We start from the raw sequence: 17,432 nt of genomic DNA on the forward strand, positions 1-17,432 counted from the left end.
AGAGAATTTTATAATAACTATAACAAAATTTTCATATTTGTAATGTTTGCATAATTCAATATGTATTTTATCAACTACTTATGTTTGCTAATATAAAAGTAGACGACTTGAGTTTCTAAATATTGTTCATAACATAGTAAGTAGAAATATATTTAATTAGGATTAATGTTCAGGTAGAATTTAAATTGTTAATTAAAATAAGGATTTTTATTAAAGTAAATAAATGCCTCTTAAAAAAACAATAAGTGTTCAATGAAATAGATAATATATAAAATCAGTTTATTGGCTTATAGCATTAATATAATACATAAATTAATTAAATTAGTAGAGAAAACTCTACATACTCTTTATTAATTTGTTTCTTCACTACTTATAAGAAAGTCCTTGAGGAGGCAGTTAATAAATGAAAAAACCATTGAATAAGCAATTAATAAAGCACTAATTTAGTAAAGTTTCTTCTTATTTTCATTAAAACATAAATATTCTTTATAAAATCCTTTAAATATTTGTAAAATATTTATTTTATATAAAATAATAATTTTTCGTTAAAATTATTAATATCCTTTTTAAAGCGAAAACTCTCATTTTTATTTCTAAATGAAAAAAATAATATTCATGAAAAATAATTAATTGTCTTAGAATCATTATTTATATATTTAATCAAAATTTTATATTTATACTAAATATTTAAGATTTACTGAAAATAAGTATGCTTATTATTAATTTTTTTAAATATCTTGTAAATTAATTAGATAGATATACTTTGTTTAAAGTATTATAAAATTATATAATTTAATTATTCATACGGTGTAATTCATTTATATAGTGCTTTCTTATTTATAGCATACATATGTGCGAATAGGCAAAATTAATGGACACTATTCTGCATGTTCCTTATTAATTTGTGTGTTAAATAATTTATAGAAGTTTGTTAGTAGGCAATTAATAAATCACATACAAGATGGAATGTTTCATATTTTAGAAGACTGAAAATAGATATAAATCGGATCTTTCTAAATTTTAGAAGATCAAAATATATTCAAATTGAATTGATTTTAATTTGCAACCGTTTTGAAGTTAAGAATAAATATTTTTTTATATATAATTCATTTGTATGTCATTACTCATATTTTTTTTTTGCAAAAAAAGATAAATGAAAAAATAGAAAGAATAAAAATATTTTGTGTTAATATTTTTAATTATTTTATTCATGTATGCCTATAAAAATGCTTATTATGTAATATATAAATATTAAGTACTAAAAAATTATTTTTTTAATTTAAAACAAGAGTATTAATAATATTAAAAAGTTTAACTAATATTATTTTACATTATCTTTATTAATTCATTTTCTTAAAATTATAGCAATGTTCTTGAACAATTCAAGAATAAATAAAAAAGTTAATTAACCAGTTAACTTGCACAAAATGCTTAATTTATCTTATATTAGTACTATGTATTAAATATTACAAATTTTTGATGGTTAAACATTTAAACAGCATATATTCTCTTTTTACAATTATAGAAATAATTGCTTTAAAAAAACATAACATATATTATTTTACGTACTTTTTACGAAATTAGTTATACTATGCTTTATAAAAGTGTTAAACATAGAAAATAACAAATCAATAATAAGGTAAATTTTTATTTCCTAAAAGAAACTATACATTTATTTTTCATATTTACACTTTTTTATATATAAAAAAAATTAAAAATAAGTAGCTAGCAAAAAAAAAAAAAAAAAATTTTCCTTATCATTAATATTAATAGAAAAACATCATATGTTAAACCAAAGAGAAATTTATTTATGTTAATTTAATATTATATTGTTTCTCTGTTATTTAGTTACGCGTATTAGAATTTCTCCTTGGTTATGATTTTACCATTATATTACTTGATCTGAGGTTATATCTTCATCTATATAGGGAAAATTCTTGTCATAACGGAATTCACGAGAAATCTATCTAATCTACTTCTCTTTGCATTTTCCGTTTTTTTTACTTTTAATAATTTAGGAGAATTTATTCATTCCATAGGTATTTCATGCAATCTTTTTTTTGCTTTTTTTTTTTTTTGGATTATCTCTTCCAAGAAATTTTTCAACAGGAGTATACTATATTGTAATTTAAAAAATTATTTTTAATAAATGTAATTTTAATTTATATGAATGGTTTCAAAAGAATATAAATTTATATATATATTTTTGTACAAATAAATTCGCCTTACCATATAAAGAAGTACAAAAATAAAACTCCCCCAAGAAGAACAAGAGAAGCAGAAAGAGCAGCAAAAGCTGGCCCACATAATAATCCTGTGCATGTTGCACTTGATAAGCTACCACCTTATTCTGTAGGGATTAATGCGGTGGGATTATTCGTTAAAGAAGTAGTACTATTCATTCCACTTGCAAAAAAACAGTAGGTGAATCACTTGTATTATTTATAGAAGAGATAGTAGAATTAGTATGAGAATCAGATGAAGTTGTAGGTAATTGATTTATTGACTGGGTGTTCGGTGACTTTACCAGATTACTGAAAAAACAAATTAATAAAGAGCATGTAGAGATGCCTCTACGATTTTGTTGTATTTATATATATTTTTATATGCTTTGAACGAGTGTTTCTTAATTATGTGCTCTACTTCGTTCAGCATTCTTTAATTTCAATAGGAATTTATTTACTTTAATAAAAATTCCTATTTTTATTAAAAATTTAAATCCTTATTGAATATTGAATATTAATTAAATGTAAATTACTTGTTTCTTTGTTATGAGTTATGTGTAGCATTTTAAATATATTGCTGTTGAATTAACAAACATAAACTATTAGTAAAAATGCAAATAAATTATATGAATATTAATTACGTGAATATTTTATTGTCGTATGTATAAAATTTTCTCTTACAAATTAAAAATATAAATATTATGCAAATTAAACTCTTTTATGAAAACATTATTATCTTTTTAAGATCTTATTTTTATTAGTGCTAAATCTTAGTCTCGATTTTTATTTTACCAATTTTTCACTCTTTTTTTTTTCCATCCTTCAAAAAAAAAATAAATATATTTTTTTTTTTTTACGTATCTTCATTTTTTTAAAAGAAAAAAATCTGAAAAAAAATTCCAATAATTTTTTTTTTTTTTCTTTTTATTTTCGCGTTAGGACAACCAACTACGTATTTTTCATATAGTTAGCCCTTTTTATTACCAAAAAGGTTAATGAAGCCTTTTATTAACCAGTAATAAACTAGTTGTGGATGATAAATCAGTTGCGGATATCAAAGAAGTTGCAGGAGATACAGTTGATTCAGTTAATAAAGTAGATATGGGCAATGTTGTTTTGTTAGATGATTCAGTAGGTGTGGGTAATGAAGTAGAGGTAGATGATAAAGTAGATGGTGATAAAGATGTAGATGATGAACTAATTAAAGTTGAAGAACCATTTGGAGACATTATTCCTCGGCAGATGGTTCTTCTTCAGAACTTAATATGGATCCATATTTAAGTGTTTTGCATAAAGTTATGGTTTTATTTAATAAACACTTTTCATGAGGATTTGGTACTAAATTTAACATATTTGTTATAATCCCCTTTTTATGACGAATAAATTCTGTAAAATTTTTAGGTGATCGTTCTTTTTTATTAAATAAACGACATGGTATAGTATCTAAGAAATTCTGGAAAGTACTTTCAATTGGATTGGTTGATCCTACTCTTCTACTATTTGTTCCTTGTTGTTGTTCTGCTAGAATTCTTCCATTACTTAGACATAATTTTGTTTTTAGATTATTTTTTTCAATTTCAGAACTATAAAGTTGGAATTACATTAAAAAATTAAAATTATAAAAATTAGTTTTTATGGAATAATGAAAATTTTCAAAAATATAACATATAAATATATTTTTTATGATGAATATTACTTTGTACTGTAAAAATATAGGAATGCACACACTAACAAATAAATATAGATAATCATCATTGGGAAATGAAATATTTTTATTATTTTTGAATGTTCCATAATCTCTAAATTTAGTAAAATTTAAAAAAAAATATCAGTTGGTTTATACATATTTATACCATTAAAATTTTCTGTATTATTTCAAGTAATTCTAATAATATGTTGTAAAAAAATATATTTTATTATTATTAAACAAAATTTTTGAATATAAAATAATTACTAATATTATCGAATAGTTCTTAATACGTTGTTCAATGTAACATTAATTAAAAAAAATAGAAATCCTATAGATTATACTTGTAATTTTTTCAAATATACAAGGTAAAACAGTTCTCAAATAATATGAAGAAAAAAGAAACAATGAAAAAGATAAAATATTATAATTATGTTTTTTAATTATACTATATTCGATTTAAAATATCTATACATGATAAATTAATATTTAACAAAAACAAATTAAGCATTAAATATAAATCATCAAATCTTTCATATTGAATAATTAAATTAAAAATTATAAATATTTAAAAATTTAAATTTACTAATAAATATCTATAATTTGTTAGTAAATAATTTTAAAACACAAAATAATTTTTCTATTCAATGAATAATTTTTTTTTAATANTATGTTGTAAAAAAATATATTTTATTATTATTAAACAAAATTTTTGAATATAAAATAATTACTAATATTATCGAATAGTTCTTAATACGTTGTTCAATGTAACATTAATTAAAAAAAATAGAAATCCTATAGATTATACTTGTAATTTTTTCAAATATACAAGGTAAAACAGTTCTCAAATAATATGAAGAAAAAAGAAACAATGAAAAAGATAAAATATTATAATTATGTTTTTTAATTATACTATATTCGATTTAAAATATCTATACATGATAAATTAATATTTAACAAAAACAAATTAAGCATTAAATATAAATCATCAAATCTTTCATATTGAATAATTAAATTAAAAATTATAAATATTTAAAAATTTAAATTTACTAATAAATATCTATAATTTGTTAGTAAATAATTTTAAAACACAAAATAATTTTTCTATTCAATGAATAATTTTTTTTTAATATTTTAGATATATAATTTATAGTATATATTATACAAGATTCCTATGAATGTAAAACAAAAGAAATATTTAAAATAGTTATATCTAATGTTTAATTCATAAAACATCCCATTACTTATACTTTTAGTTTTTACTATTTTTTTTAATGAATTAAATTAAAAACTAGTTTTTTCTAAAAAGAAAAATATATTTTATGTAGCAAAAAAAAAAGTGAAAAAAATTACAATAAAGTAAATCGTTAATAAAAAAGCAAAAAAAAAAAATATAATAGTATTAAATCAATAATAAAATTAATTAATATATCTTATGGATACAATAATAGTGAAAAAAGAAATACAAATAATATAAGTTCTTTAAAGATTTCTAAGTTATTAAATGCATTTACTATATTTAATATACAATAAATTATGATTTTTTTATAATGTTAATTTGAAAAATTAGTAGCATGCTAATTAAGAGATTGTAAAAAAAATAATTCATAATTAAATTTTATTTATTTTACTGTATTAATATATTTGAAATCGAATGATAAATTTTATGAAAGTAATAATTAAAGTAAAAAGGAAATATAAATAAAAATAAATTCAATTTATAAAAATACTATCTTAAAAAATAAAAGAAAATTCAATAAAAAGGTATTTATGGTTGTATCTAATGAAAAAAATATATTTTGTAATAAAAAATAAAAAACTAGCAAAAATTTTACCTCATACATTACATAAAAATGCTTAGAGATAACTATTTAACTTAAATAATGAAATAGAATATTTAAAAATTTATATGCATGCATTTCCATTTTTACATATTGTTAATAATTTAATGAAAAAAAAAGCAATAATTATCTTTAAAATAATAAATAATATATATATAACAATTATGAAACAAGAAATGAACATGACAGCACATATCTTGCTTGTTGAGGTAATTGTACAGTTAACTGAAAAATGTATATGAATAAAATTATATGTAATTTATTTCTATAAAAATGATAGTAAAAAATATAAATATTTAAAAGAATTTTAAAATATAAAGTTTCTGCATTAAATATAACTTTTATTAAAGTATATATAAAAAAAAAATAATAATGAAGCAAAAATTTAGGATTTATTTTAAATCATTTAGAAAAAAAAGATATATTTATCCTATTCTGAAAAAATATTAAATTTTAAGAATTATAAGAAATTATATCAATTAACAAATTATACCTAAATTCATTCTGATGTTGACTATAAGTTGATTTATTAGTAAGGTGATCAACAGTTTCCTTTTAATAATGAGAAAACAAGTTAATACAGAGTATGTAGCACGATATATTAATTTTAAATGTCACAAAATTATATTGATGCTACAAATGTATATACCTTATATATATTGTTTAAATAATTATATATTTGTTTTTTCAAAGTTATTTATTTACTTTAATAAAAATTTATCATTGTTAAAAACATAAATTTTTGCTAAAACTATTGATTGTATGTATAATAATTCATAAACAAAAACTAATAATTTTACATTGAAGCTACTAACAATATTCAAAAACACATAAAAATTATATAATAATTGAAACAATATACTTTTTAATTTTTGTTCAAAATTTAAATTGAATTATTTATTTAATTTAAAATTAAATTAACTAAATATAATTTTTTATCATTATTCAAAAAAAAAAAAATATAGCTATCTAGAACAAATTGAAAAGATATTTAAAAAAAAAGTAATAATTTTTTTTTTTTTGATAACTGAAGAATTTGTATATCTAACTCTCAGTTATTTGTATTAGTATCTATTATTTCACAAAAGGAAAATAATACATTATATTAATAATAATATAAAATTTTGAAGATTTAGCACTTAAAATTGTATATATAATAATGATGTTATTGGTGTATTAGTAGAAATAATTTAACATATTACATTAAAATGTTACTATGAATAACTTATTTTATTTAATATTTGTAGTATTATAATAATTAAAGTATAAATATAAGTTCCGATATAACAATGAATCCAAAACACAATTTGATAAATTGTAGTTGAATATTCTATATATATATTAATTTTTTTTATAACGAGATAAATATTAAAGAAAATTGTGAAAAAAAAGAAGTATTGTAAAAATACAATCGAACATAAATGAAATAGTGATGTATGTAAAAAAAAAAAAAAATTAAAAAAGAAATAATTAATATTTATTAAATAAATAAGCATTAAACAAAAGAGTATTACTTAAATAAAATTTTAGAAAATTAACAAATATATTACGTTATTCACATTTCAATTTATTGATTTTCTGTCTACTTCTCTAGAATAATAAGCAGAAAAAATAATAAAGAGAATGTTTAATAATTTAATTAATGTAAAAATTATATTTACCACATATATAATTAAACTTTATATTTATATTTAATGTTGTTGCGCATTTATTGCATTAAGAAGGATTTATTCGCTTTAATAAAAATTACCTCGTTTTTATTAAAAATATAAATAATCATTAATTATTTATTTCTAAGAAAAAATATTTAATAATAATTTTATGATTAAGTGTTTAGCAATTTATTTCCATTGGTTTTAAATTAGTAAAAATGCGTAAAAATTGATGACTAAATTTGCTTAACTTATTTTTTGATAATAAAAATTTTATTCTCAAAAATGTAAAATTTTTTTAATAATACGTAATTTTTTCAAAATAATAAATTAAACTAATAATAATAAGAAAAAATAATTTTTTTTTTTTTTATACATATTTTTTTTCTAGTTATATACGTATAACAGAATCTTTAAATCTAGAAATAATTTTTCTATATTATCCTTTTTCTTTCTAATATGTCATTGAAACTTTCTTATTCCACTATATCTAGCATATTAGTTCACTGATTTATTAATTGTATATTTAATGATTTTGCTAGTATTGAACAAACAAATTAATAAAAAGAAAGAAGAATAAGCTCTGCTCAATTTAATTTTAATTTAGTTAAAAATTTCCTAAAAAATCTTTATTTTTATTAATCAACACCAAATACTATTTAATGTTTTTCAAGTAAATTTACACAACAATACAAAACATAATTTCTTTATTACATTTTAACAAAAAAAAAGAAAATATATACACTCCATAGTTATTTTTACATAAACCTTCTAAAAAAAAAAAAATAAACATTTTTTCTAGGATTCATTTTTTTTTAGTGTATATGCTTTTTGTATATCTATTTTATTGTACTCGTTTATGATTGAATATTATCCAGGTGACTTAGTATGCACAAAATGAAGTGTTTTTATTTTATTTATTTTTCTAAATATTATAAAAGTGAGGTCTATAATATTATTTATAGACAAGCTATTAAGCTCCAATGATTATTCTTACTTTACCTTATGAAGTTTTAATTTATTTTGATATCTATTATTTGTTCAATGTATTTTATTGATACTTTAAAGAACTTGCACATTTATACATTTATTACTACGTAGCTATTGATAAGAATATTACATATTTATCTTAATAATTTAAAATGTCATATTATTTTTTTCGTTAAAATGATATTATCACAAGCAAATACAATTATATGTTTTTCTTGAATTTAGTCCTTAAAAATATTTTCCATAATATTCTTTATTATTCACTTGTCAAAGCTTAACATTTAATTACATATATTTTATATTTAATCTGCTTTCTATTATGATTTTAACGTATATATAGTTATAAAAAAAATTAATTTAATATTTTCATTTAATATATTTTTTAGAATTTTTATTTATTCACTAATATTTTTATGAGGAAGCATTTATGATAACAAATTTTTCTCTATTTTTATTTTTCTCATTTTAATATTAATATTAGTATTTAACAAAATTATAAAACAGTTACATAATCATTAAAATTAATTTAATATTAGTTCACTGTTGTTATTATTGTGCAAATCCAAACTTAATTTAGATATATTTTATTTATAGCAATAAAAAAATATATATATATATGTATTGTATATATAATGTTTTAGTTATTTCTTTATTTTTTATTAATACATTATTATTTGCTTATAAAAATGATATTGCATGCACACTTTTATTTCACTTGTATTTTTTTATTTACCTAAGCAATGTTATAAGTTTTTAATATATCATTGTTAATTATCTAATATTATAAATTTTATCATATTATATATATTTTTTTGACAATCAATTTTATATAATTATAATTTTATTTGTTATATAAACAATAATATTATTCTATTTTTATGTAAATTTTCTTGATAATTTTTAAATGAATATTTTAACAGATTCATTTTTTATTGTTGATCTGGAACTGCTATCTACAGATCTCAATTCAACAGCAAAATGTGCATCCTTATTTATGCTTTTATTGTTTAATGTTACTTTAGATCTGCTTCAAATCAGACCAGTAGTAAAAACCAATGAAGACAGCATGTTTTATCCTTAACTGAAGTTGAAAAAAGCAAACTGTCTTGTGTGTGTCACACCAAATATGCAGTTATCCCAGATAGATTTCTGCTCACCTAATATGTATATACTTATATTGGTGGAGGATATAAAATCAGAGTATTGTATTGATGAAATATACACAGGATTGCACATATTTTAAAAGATCATTTAGAGTTGAGAGTTTTCATCCTTCCATTGGAGCCTGTGATATTTAATTATCCAGGGTATTCTAAACTCTTTCAGGAGGGGTTAATGGTGACCTCATTTTTTCTTCTTTATCTAAGACAAATGGAAAACTAAGTTTTTGAACTGTGGATACCGCATACTGGAAAAGAAGCTACTGTTATTCTTGCTTCCCCTAGTCATAAGTTTCACATTTTAAGGGAGTATGTTTAAAATAAATAAAATGTGCAGTAGATAATCATGTTTTTTATTTTTATTTTTTGTAATTATATGCTTGTATTTATATATTTTTCGTTTGAATTATTATTACATAAGAATAAAAAATATAATATAATATATAATNTAACTGTACTATAAGTAAATGCACTAAGAAAAATGTAGATATTTTTTATTATTTTTATTGTAAAAATGACTTAAAATTATTAATTTTTTTTTGATAATGATTTTGTTATTATTTTTTTTTTTTTTTGTTTTTTTGAGAATGATAATCTAAACTATTTTCTTTTTATGAATGATTAAAAATAAAAGGTAATTATTATATACATGGGATATTGTGGGAATTAGAAGAAATAGTAATTAATTGATGTAATTAATATTTAATATTAATTAATAAAGTGAACGTATTGCTTAATATTTTAATTTAATAAAAATGGAATGAGTTTTTTCTAAGTTTTCTTTATTAATTTGTTTTTTTAATACTATCAAAATGTTTAATAATAGAAATTATTAACTTTTTTGAGAATGAAAATGACTAGTTATATAAAAAATAAATAGTTATCTATTCGAGAGCTTGATAAAAAAGGAAAAAAAATTAGATGACAATTTTTTCTTTTTTTTCTTTTTATAAATAAAATATATAAAAACGTTATTTATTTTATTTTGGAAAAAAAAAGAGATGGAAGGATGAAAAAAGTTTGTTGAAAAATATAAAAAGTAACTTACAAAATAAAGAGTTTTCTTTTATAGTGAATTTTTATTTTGAATTTTTAAGAGAAAATTTTACAATAACTATAACAAAATTTTCATATTTGTAATGTTTGCATAATTCAATGTGTATTTTATCAACTACTTATTTTTGTTAATATAAAAATAGACGATTTGAGTTTCTAAATATTGTTCATAACATAGTAAGTAGAAATATATTTAATTAGGATTAATGTTCAGGTAGAATTTAAATTGTTAATTAAAATAAGGATTTTTATTAAAGTAAATAAATGCCTCTTAAAAAAACAATAAATATTCAATGAAGTAGGTAATATATAAAAACAGTTTATTGGCTTATAGCATTAATATTATACATTAATTAATTAAATTAGTAGAGAAAACTCTACATACTCTTTATTAATTTGATTCCTCAATACTTATGACAAAGTCATTGAGGAGGCAGATAATAAATGACATAACTATTGAATAAGCAATTAATAAAACACTAATTTAGTAAACGTTTCTCCTTATTTTCATTAAAACATAAATATTCTTTATAAAATCCTTTAAATATTTGTAAAATATTTATTTTATATAAAATAATAATTTTTCGTTAAAATTATTAATATCCTTTTTAAAGCGAAAATTCTCATTTTTATTTCTAAATGAAAAAAATAATATTCATGAAAAATAATTAATTGTTTTAGAATCATTATTTATATATTTAATCAAAATTTTATATTTATACTAAATATTTAAGATTTAATGAATATAAGTGAGTTTTTTATTAATTTTATTAAATATCTCATAAATTAATTAGATAGATAAAAATAAATAAAATATTGGATACACATATTTTATTTAAAGAATTATAAATTTACATAATTTTATTATTCATAGGGTGTAATTCAATTATATAATGTTTTCTTATTTATAGCAAAAATATGTGATAATAGACAAAATTAATGGACTCTATTCTGCATGTTATTTATTAATTTGTGTGTTAAATAATTTATAGAAGTTTGTTAGTGGGCAATTAATAAATCACATACAAGATGGAATGTTTCATATCTTAGAAGACTGAAAATAGATATAAATCGGAACTTTCTAAATTTTAGAAGATCAAAATATATTCAAATTGAATTGATTTTAATTTGCAACCGTTTTGAAGTTAAGAATAAATATTTTTTTATATATAATTCATTTGTATGTCATTACTCATATTTTTTTTTTTGCAAAAAAAGATAAATGAAAAAATAGAAAGAATAAAAATATTTTGTGTTAATATTTTTAATTATTTTATTCATGTATGCCTATGAAAATGCTTATTATGTAATATATAAATATTAAGTACTAAAAAATTATTTTTTTAATTTAAAACAAGAGTATTAATAATATTAAAAAGTGTAACTAATATTATTTTACATTATCTTTATTAATTCATTTTCTTAAAATCCTAGCAATGTTCTTGAACAATTCAAGAATAAATAAAAAAGTTAATTTACCAGTTAATTTGTACAAAATGCTTGATATATCTTACATTAGTACTATGTATTAAATATTACAAATTTTTGATGGTTAAACATTTAAACAGCATATATTCTCTTTTTACAATTATAGAAATAATTGATTTAAAAAACATAATATATATTATTTTACGTACATTTTACGAAATTAGTCATACTATGCTTTATAAAAGTGTTAGACATAGAAAATAACAAATCAATAATAAAGTAAATTTTTATTTCTTAAAAGAAACTATACATTTCTTTTTCATATTTACACTTCTTTATATATAAAAAAAATTAAAAATAAGTAGCTAGCAAAAAAAAAAAAAAAAATTTTCCTTATCATTAATATTAATAGAAAAACATCATATATTAAACCAAAGAGAAATATATTTATGTTAATTTAATATTATATTGTTTCTCTGTTATTTAGTTACGCGTATTAGAATTTTTCCTTGGTTATGATTTTACCATTATATTACTTGATCTGAGGTTATATCTTCATCTATATAGGGAAAATTCTTGTCATAACGGAATTCACGAGAAATCTATCTAATTGATTTATTAACTGGGTGTTCGGAGACTTTGCTAGAGTACTGAACAAAACAATTAATAAAGAGCATGTAGAGATGACTCTACGATTTTCTTATACTTATGTATATTCTTATATGCTTTGAACGAATGATCTTTAATCATAAACTACTTCGTTCAGCATTCTTTTGCTTCAATAAGTATTTATTTACTTTAATAAATAAATCCTTATTTTATTAAAAATTTAAACACTTATTTAACATTAACTATTAATTGATTATAATTATTAGTTTATTCATTACGAGTTACAATCAGCAATCATTTTATATTGCTATCGAATTAACAAAACACAAGTACTTATTAAAAATGCAAATAAATTATATGCATATTAATTACATTAATTCAAAATATGAATATTATGCAAATTAAACACTTTACAAAAATATTGTTATCTTCTTAAAAAAAAAATCTCTCTCTCTGATTTTTTTTTTTCTTTCTTTTTAAAAAAAAATTAAATCTTTTTTTTTTTTATTTTTTTTTTTTTATCTTTATCTTTTTCGAAAGAAACATTTCTCAAAAAAAAAATCCAATAATTTTTTTTTTTTTTTTTTTTTTTTTTTAGTTAGCACAACTAACTATGTATTCTCCACATAGCTAGTCCTTTTATAGCCAAAAAGGTTAATGAAGCTTTTTATTAACCACTAATCTACTTCTCTTTGCATTTTCCGCTTTTTTTACTTTTAATAATTTAGGAGAATTTATTCTTTCCATAGGTATTTCATGCAATCTTTTTTTTGCTTTTTTTTTTTTTTGGATTATCTCTTCCAAGAAATTTTCCAACAGGAGTATACTATATTGTAAATTAAAAAATTATTTTTAATAAATGTAATTTTAATTTATATGAATGATTTCAAAAGAATATAAATTTATATATATATTTTTGTATAAATAACTTCGTCTTACCATATAAAGAAGTACAAAAAACAAAACTCCCCCAAGAAGAGCAAGAGAAACAGGAAAAGCAACAAAAGCTGGTCCACAAAATAATCCTTTGCATGTTGCACTAGTTAAGCCACCGCCTTGTTCTGTAGGGAGTAATGAGACTGAATTATTCGTTAAAGCAGTTGTACTATTTATTTCATTCGTAGAAAGAGTAGTAGGTGAATCACTTGTATTATTTATAGAAGAAATAGTAGAATTAGTATGAGAATCAGATGAAGTTGTAGGTAATTGATTTATTGACTGGGTGTTCGGTGACTTTACCAGATTACTGAAAAAACAAATTAATAAAGAGTATGTAGAGATGCCTCTACGATTTTGTTGTATTTATTTATATTTTTATATGCTTTGAACGAGTGTTTCTTAATTATGTGCTCTACTTCGTTCAGCATTCTTTAATTTCAATAGGAATTTATTTACTTTAATAAAAATTCCTATTTTTATTAAAAATTTAAATCCTTATTGAATATTGAATATTAATTAAATGTATATTACTTGTTTCTTTGTTATGAGTTATGTTTAAAAATTAAATATATTGCTGTTGAATTAACAAACATAAACAATTAGTAAAAATGCAAATAAATTATATGAATATTAATTACGTGAATATTTTATTGTCATATGTATAAAATTTTCTCTTACAAATTAAAAATATAAATATTATGCAAATTAAACTCTTTTATGAAAATATTATTATCTTTTTAAGATCTTATTTTTATTAGTGCTAAATCTTAGTCTCGATTTTTATTTTACCAATTCTTCACTCTTTTTTTTTTCCATCCTTCAAAAAAAAAATAAATATATTTTTTTTTTTTTTTTACGTATCTTCATTTTTTCAAAAGAAAAAAATCTGAAAAAAAATTCCAATAATTTTTTTTTTTTTTTCTTTTTATTTTTCGCGTTAGCACAACCAACTACGTATTTTTCATATAGTTAGTCCTTTTTATTACCAAAAAGGTTAATTAAGCCTTTTATTAACCAGTAATAAACTAGTTGTGGATATCAAAGAAGTTGCAGAAGATACGGTTGATTCAGGTAATAAAGTAGATATGGGCAATGTTGTTTTGTTAGATGATTCAGTAGGTGTGGGTAATGAAGTAGAGGTAGATGATAAAGTAGATGGTGATAAAGATGTAGATGATGAACAAATTAAAGTTGAAGAACCATCTGGAGACATTATTCCTCGGCAGGTGGTTTTTCTTCAGAACTTAATATGGATCCATATTTAAGTTTTTTGCATAAAGTTATGGTTTTATTTAATAAACACTTTTCATGAGGATTTTGTACTAAATTTAACATATTTGTTATAATCCCCTTTTTATGACGAATAAATTCTGTAAAATTTTTAGGTGATCGTTCTTTTTTATTAAATAAACGACATGGTATAGTATCTAAGAAATTCTGGAAAGTACTTTCAATTGGATTGGTTGATCCTACTCTTCTACTATTTGTTCCTTGTTGTCGTTCTGCTAGAATTCTTCCATTACTTAGACATAATTTTGTTTTTAGATTATTTTTTCCAATTTCAGAACTATAAAGTGGGAATTACATTAAAAAATTAAAATTATAAAAATTAGTTTTTATGGAATAATGAAAATTTTCAAAAATATAACATATAAATATATTTTTTATGATGAATATTACTTTGTACTGTAAAAATATAGGAATGCACACACTAACAAATAAATATAGATAATCATCATTGGGAAATGAAATATTTTTATTATTTTTGAATGTTCCATAATCTCTAAATTTAGTAAAATTTAAAAAAAAATATCACTTGGTTTACACATATTTATACCATTAAAATTTTCTGTATTATTTCAAGTAATTCTAATAATATGATGTAAAAAAATATATTTTTTTATTATTAAACAAAATTTTTGAATATAAAACAATTCCTAATATTATCGAATAGTTCTTAACACGTTGTTCAATGTAACATATAATTAAAAACTATAGAAATCTTATAGATTATACTTGTAATTTTTTCAAATATACAAGGTAAAACAGTTCTCAAATAATATGAAGAAAAAAGAAACAATGAAAAAGATAAAATATTATAATTATGTTTTTTAATTATACTATATTCGATTTAAAATATCTATACATGATAAATTAATATTTAACAAAAACAAATTAAGCATTAAATATAAATCATCAAATCTTTCATATTGAATAATTAAATTAAAAATTATAAATATTTAAAAATTTAAATTTACTAATAAATATCTATAATTTGTTAGTAAATAATTTTAAAACACAAAATAATTTTTCTATTCAATGGAAAAAAAAAAAAAAAAAAAAAAAAAAAAAGAAAAAGATAAAAAAGTAATAAAATATTCATTATATATATATTTTATGTAATTCTAAAAATTAAAGATGCATATAAATATATGGAGAGAAGAAACAAAAGAAAAAGAATTAAAAGAAGAAGAAATTCTTAAAACATTAGAGAAGGTAAAACTTTTAATTTTTTTTTTTTTTATTAATGTAGGACATTTTCATTTAAATATTATCAATTTTAAACAACTTTTACTAGGAACATGAAAATAGAATAAAAAATTTACAAAAGAAAAAGAAAAAGAAAAAAAAGTAAATTGTATCATAAAGTATTTTATTTGTACATCATATTTATTGTTTATTAAAAGTTAAATTTAAAGTTATTTTACTAAAAATTTTATTGAAAAAAGAATAAGGTATATTTAATATAATTTTTTCATTTTCATTTATTCAATATTATTATATGTAATAAAGATAATTTTTAAAAAAATATTTGTCTCATCACTAGTACAAATAAGAAAAGAACTTATCTTTAACATTTTTGATTTTTACATAAATGTGAGTAAAAATATACTTTAATGAAATATTTAATTATAGACTTAAAGATGGTATAAATTAAGTATAACAAAAAAGAATTATATTTTTGCTTTATGAATTATTTATATAAAAAAGTAAAAATAACTTTTTTCTTCAAAAAAAAAAAAAAAAAAAAAAAAAAGAAAAACACGTATTAAAGTACCTAATACCTACATATATTTTCATGATGTTGCAACTCTTGTAAAGCTGTATAGTGTTTCTTTCTGCATTTCTGGAGACCTGAGAACACTGCCTACTATATGGACCATACAATTCTGTGCTCACCTTCAGTTGTTGAGAACACTGCCACCAAATTGTTGACAATGCATGAGCCTCTTTCCTGTGTTTGCCACATCAGCACCACTTCTTCCTCCTGCCCTTGCATCCTATATCTCTGCAGTTAGCATTCCATGTGCTGGTGTTGGAGGCCATCTCACAGTTTCAGTAACCAGAAGAGGATGGGGCATGCAGCCTTTCAACAAACTACATTTCTTACTAAGGAACTGGGGCCCTACTGGACCCTGTCTAAGAGGAAGGCTAAGGGTGACTGAAAGTTCACCACGAACAGGGTTTGGGTGGAAGAGGTGCAGCAATTAATCTGGAAGGTGTCCTGAACCTTCTGCTAAGCCCTGGCTAAGATATATACCATGGACAGAGAAACTTCTCCTGTCCCTGGACACTCTCCAGATCAGGCTGTACAGGGCTCTGAGCAACTGGTCTTAGCTGTAGGTGTCTCACTTCCTTGAAGAGGAGTTGGACTAGCTAAGCCTTAAAGGTACCTTCCAACTTGAAAGATTCTACTATTCAGTGACTCAGTGACATCTCAGACACAAGAATTAGCTTCCTCTCCTCTTTTCAGAACTATGTTTTATGTCACATTAGTAGTGATGACGTTGTGGTCTACCTTCCAGGCACTGCTGTTCGGAAAAACATGTTTTCTAAGTACATCT

The 17,432-nt window shown here is 20.2% G+C and overlaps 1 protein-coding gene across 1 annotated transcript, besides 4 other annotated features; it reads right to left on the minus strand.

Moving 5' to 3' along the window:
- Window positions 1-408: part of a repeat region that runs on past the window's edge.
- Window positions 409-2,483: 2,075 nt separating this feature from the next.
- Window positions 2,484-3,042: a repeat region.
- A 7,325-nt stretch (window positions 3,043-10,367) lies between these two features.
- Window positions 10,368-11,074: a repeat region.
- Window positions 11,075-12,646: 1,572 nt separating this feature from the next.
- Window positions 12,647-13,334: a repeat region.
- Window positions 13,335-13,402: 68 nt separating this feature from the next.
- On the minus strand, window positions 13,403-14,403 carry PGAL8A_00377700 (PIR-like protein; the record flags this gene model as incomplete). Its single annotated transcript, XM_028674556.1, has 3 exons — window positions 13,403-13,474; window positions 13,588-13,866; window positions 14,377-14,403. The coding sequence occupies 3 exons, from the start codon at window positions 14,401-14,403 to the stop codon at window positions 13,403-13,405; spliced, it is 378 nt and encodes a 125-aa protein (XP_028530896.1).
- Window positions 14,404-17,432: the final 3,029 nt, after the last annotated feature.

This window comes from Plasmodium gallinaceum, assembly GCF_900005855.1.
Source record: "Plasmodium gallinaceum strain 8A genome assembly, contig: PGAL8A_v1_105, whole genome shotgun sequence".
In the NCBI taxonomy this organism is placed as follows: Eukaryota; Apicomplexa; class Aconoidasida; order Haemosporida; family Plasmodiidae; genus Plasmodium; species Plasmodium gallinaceum.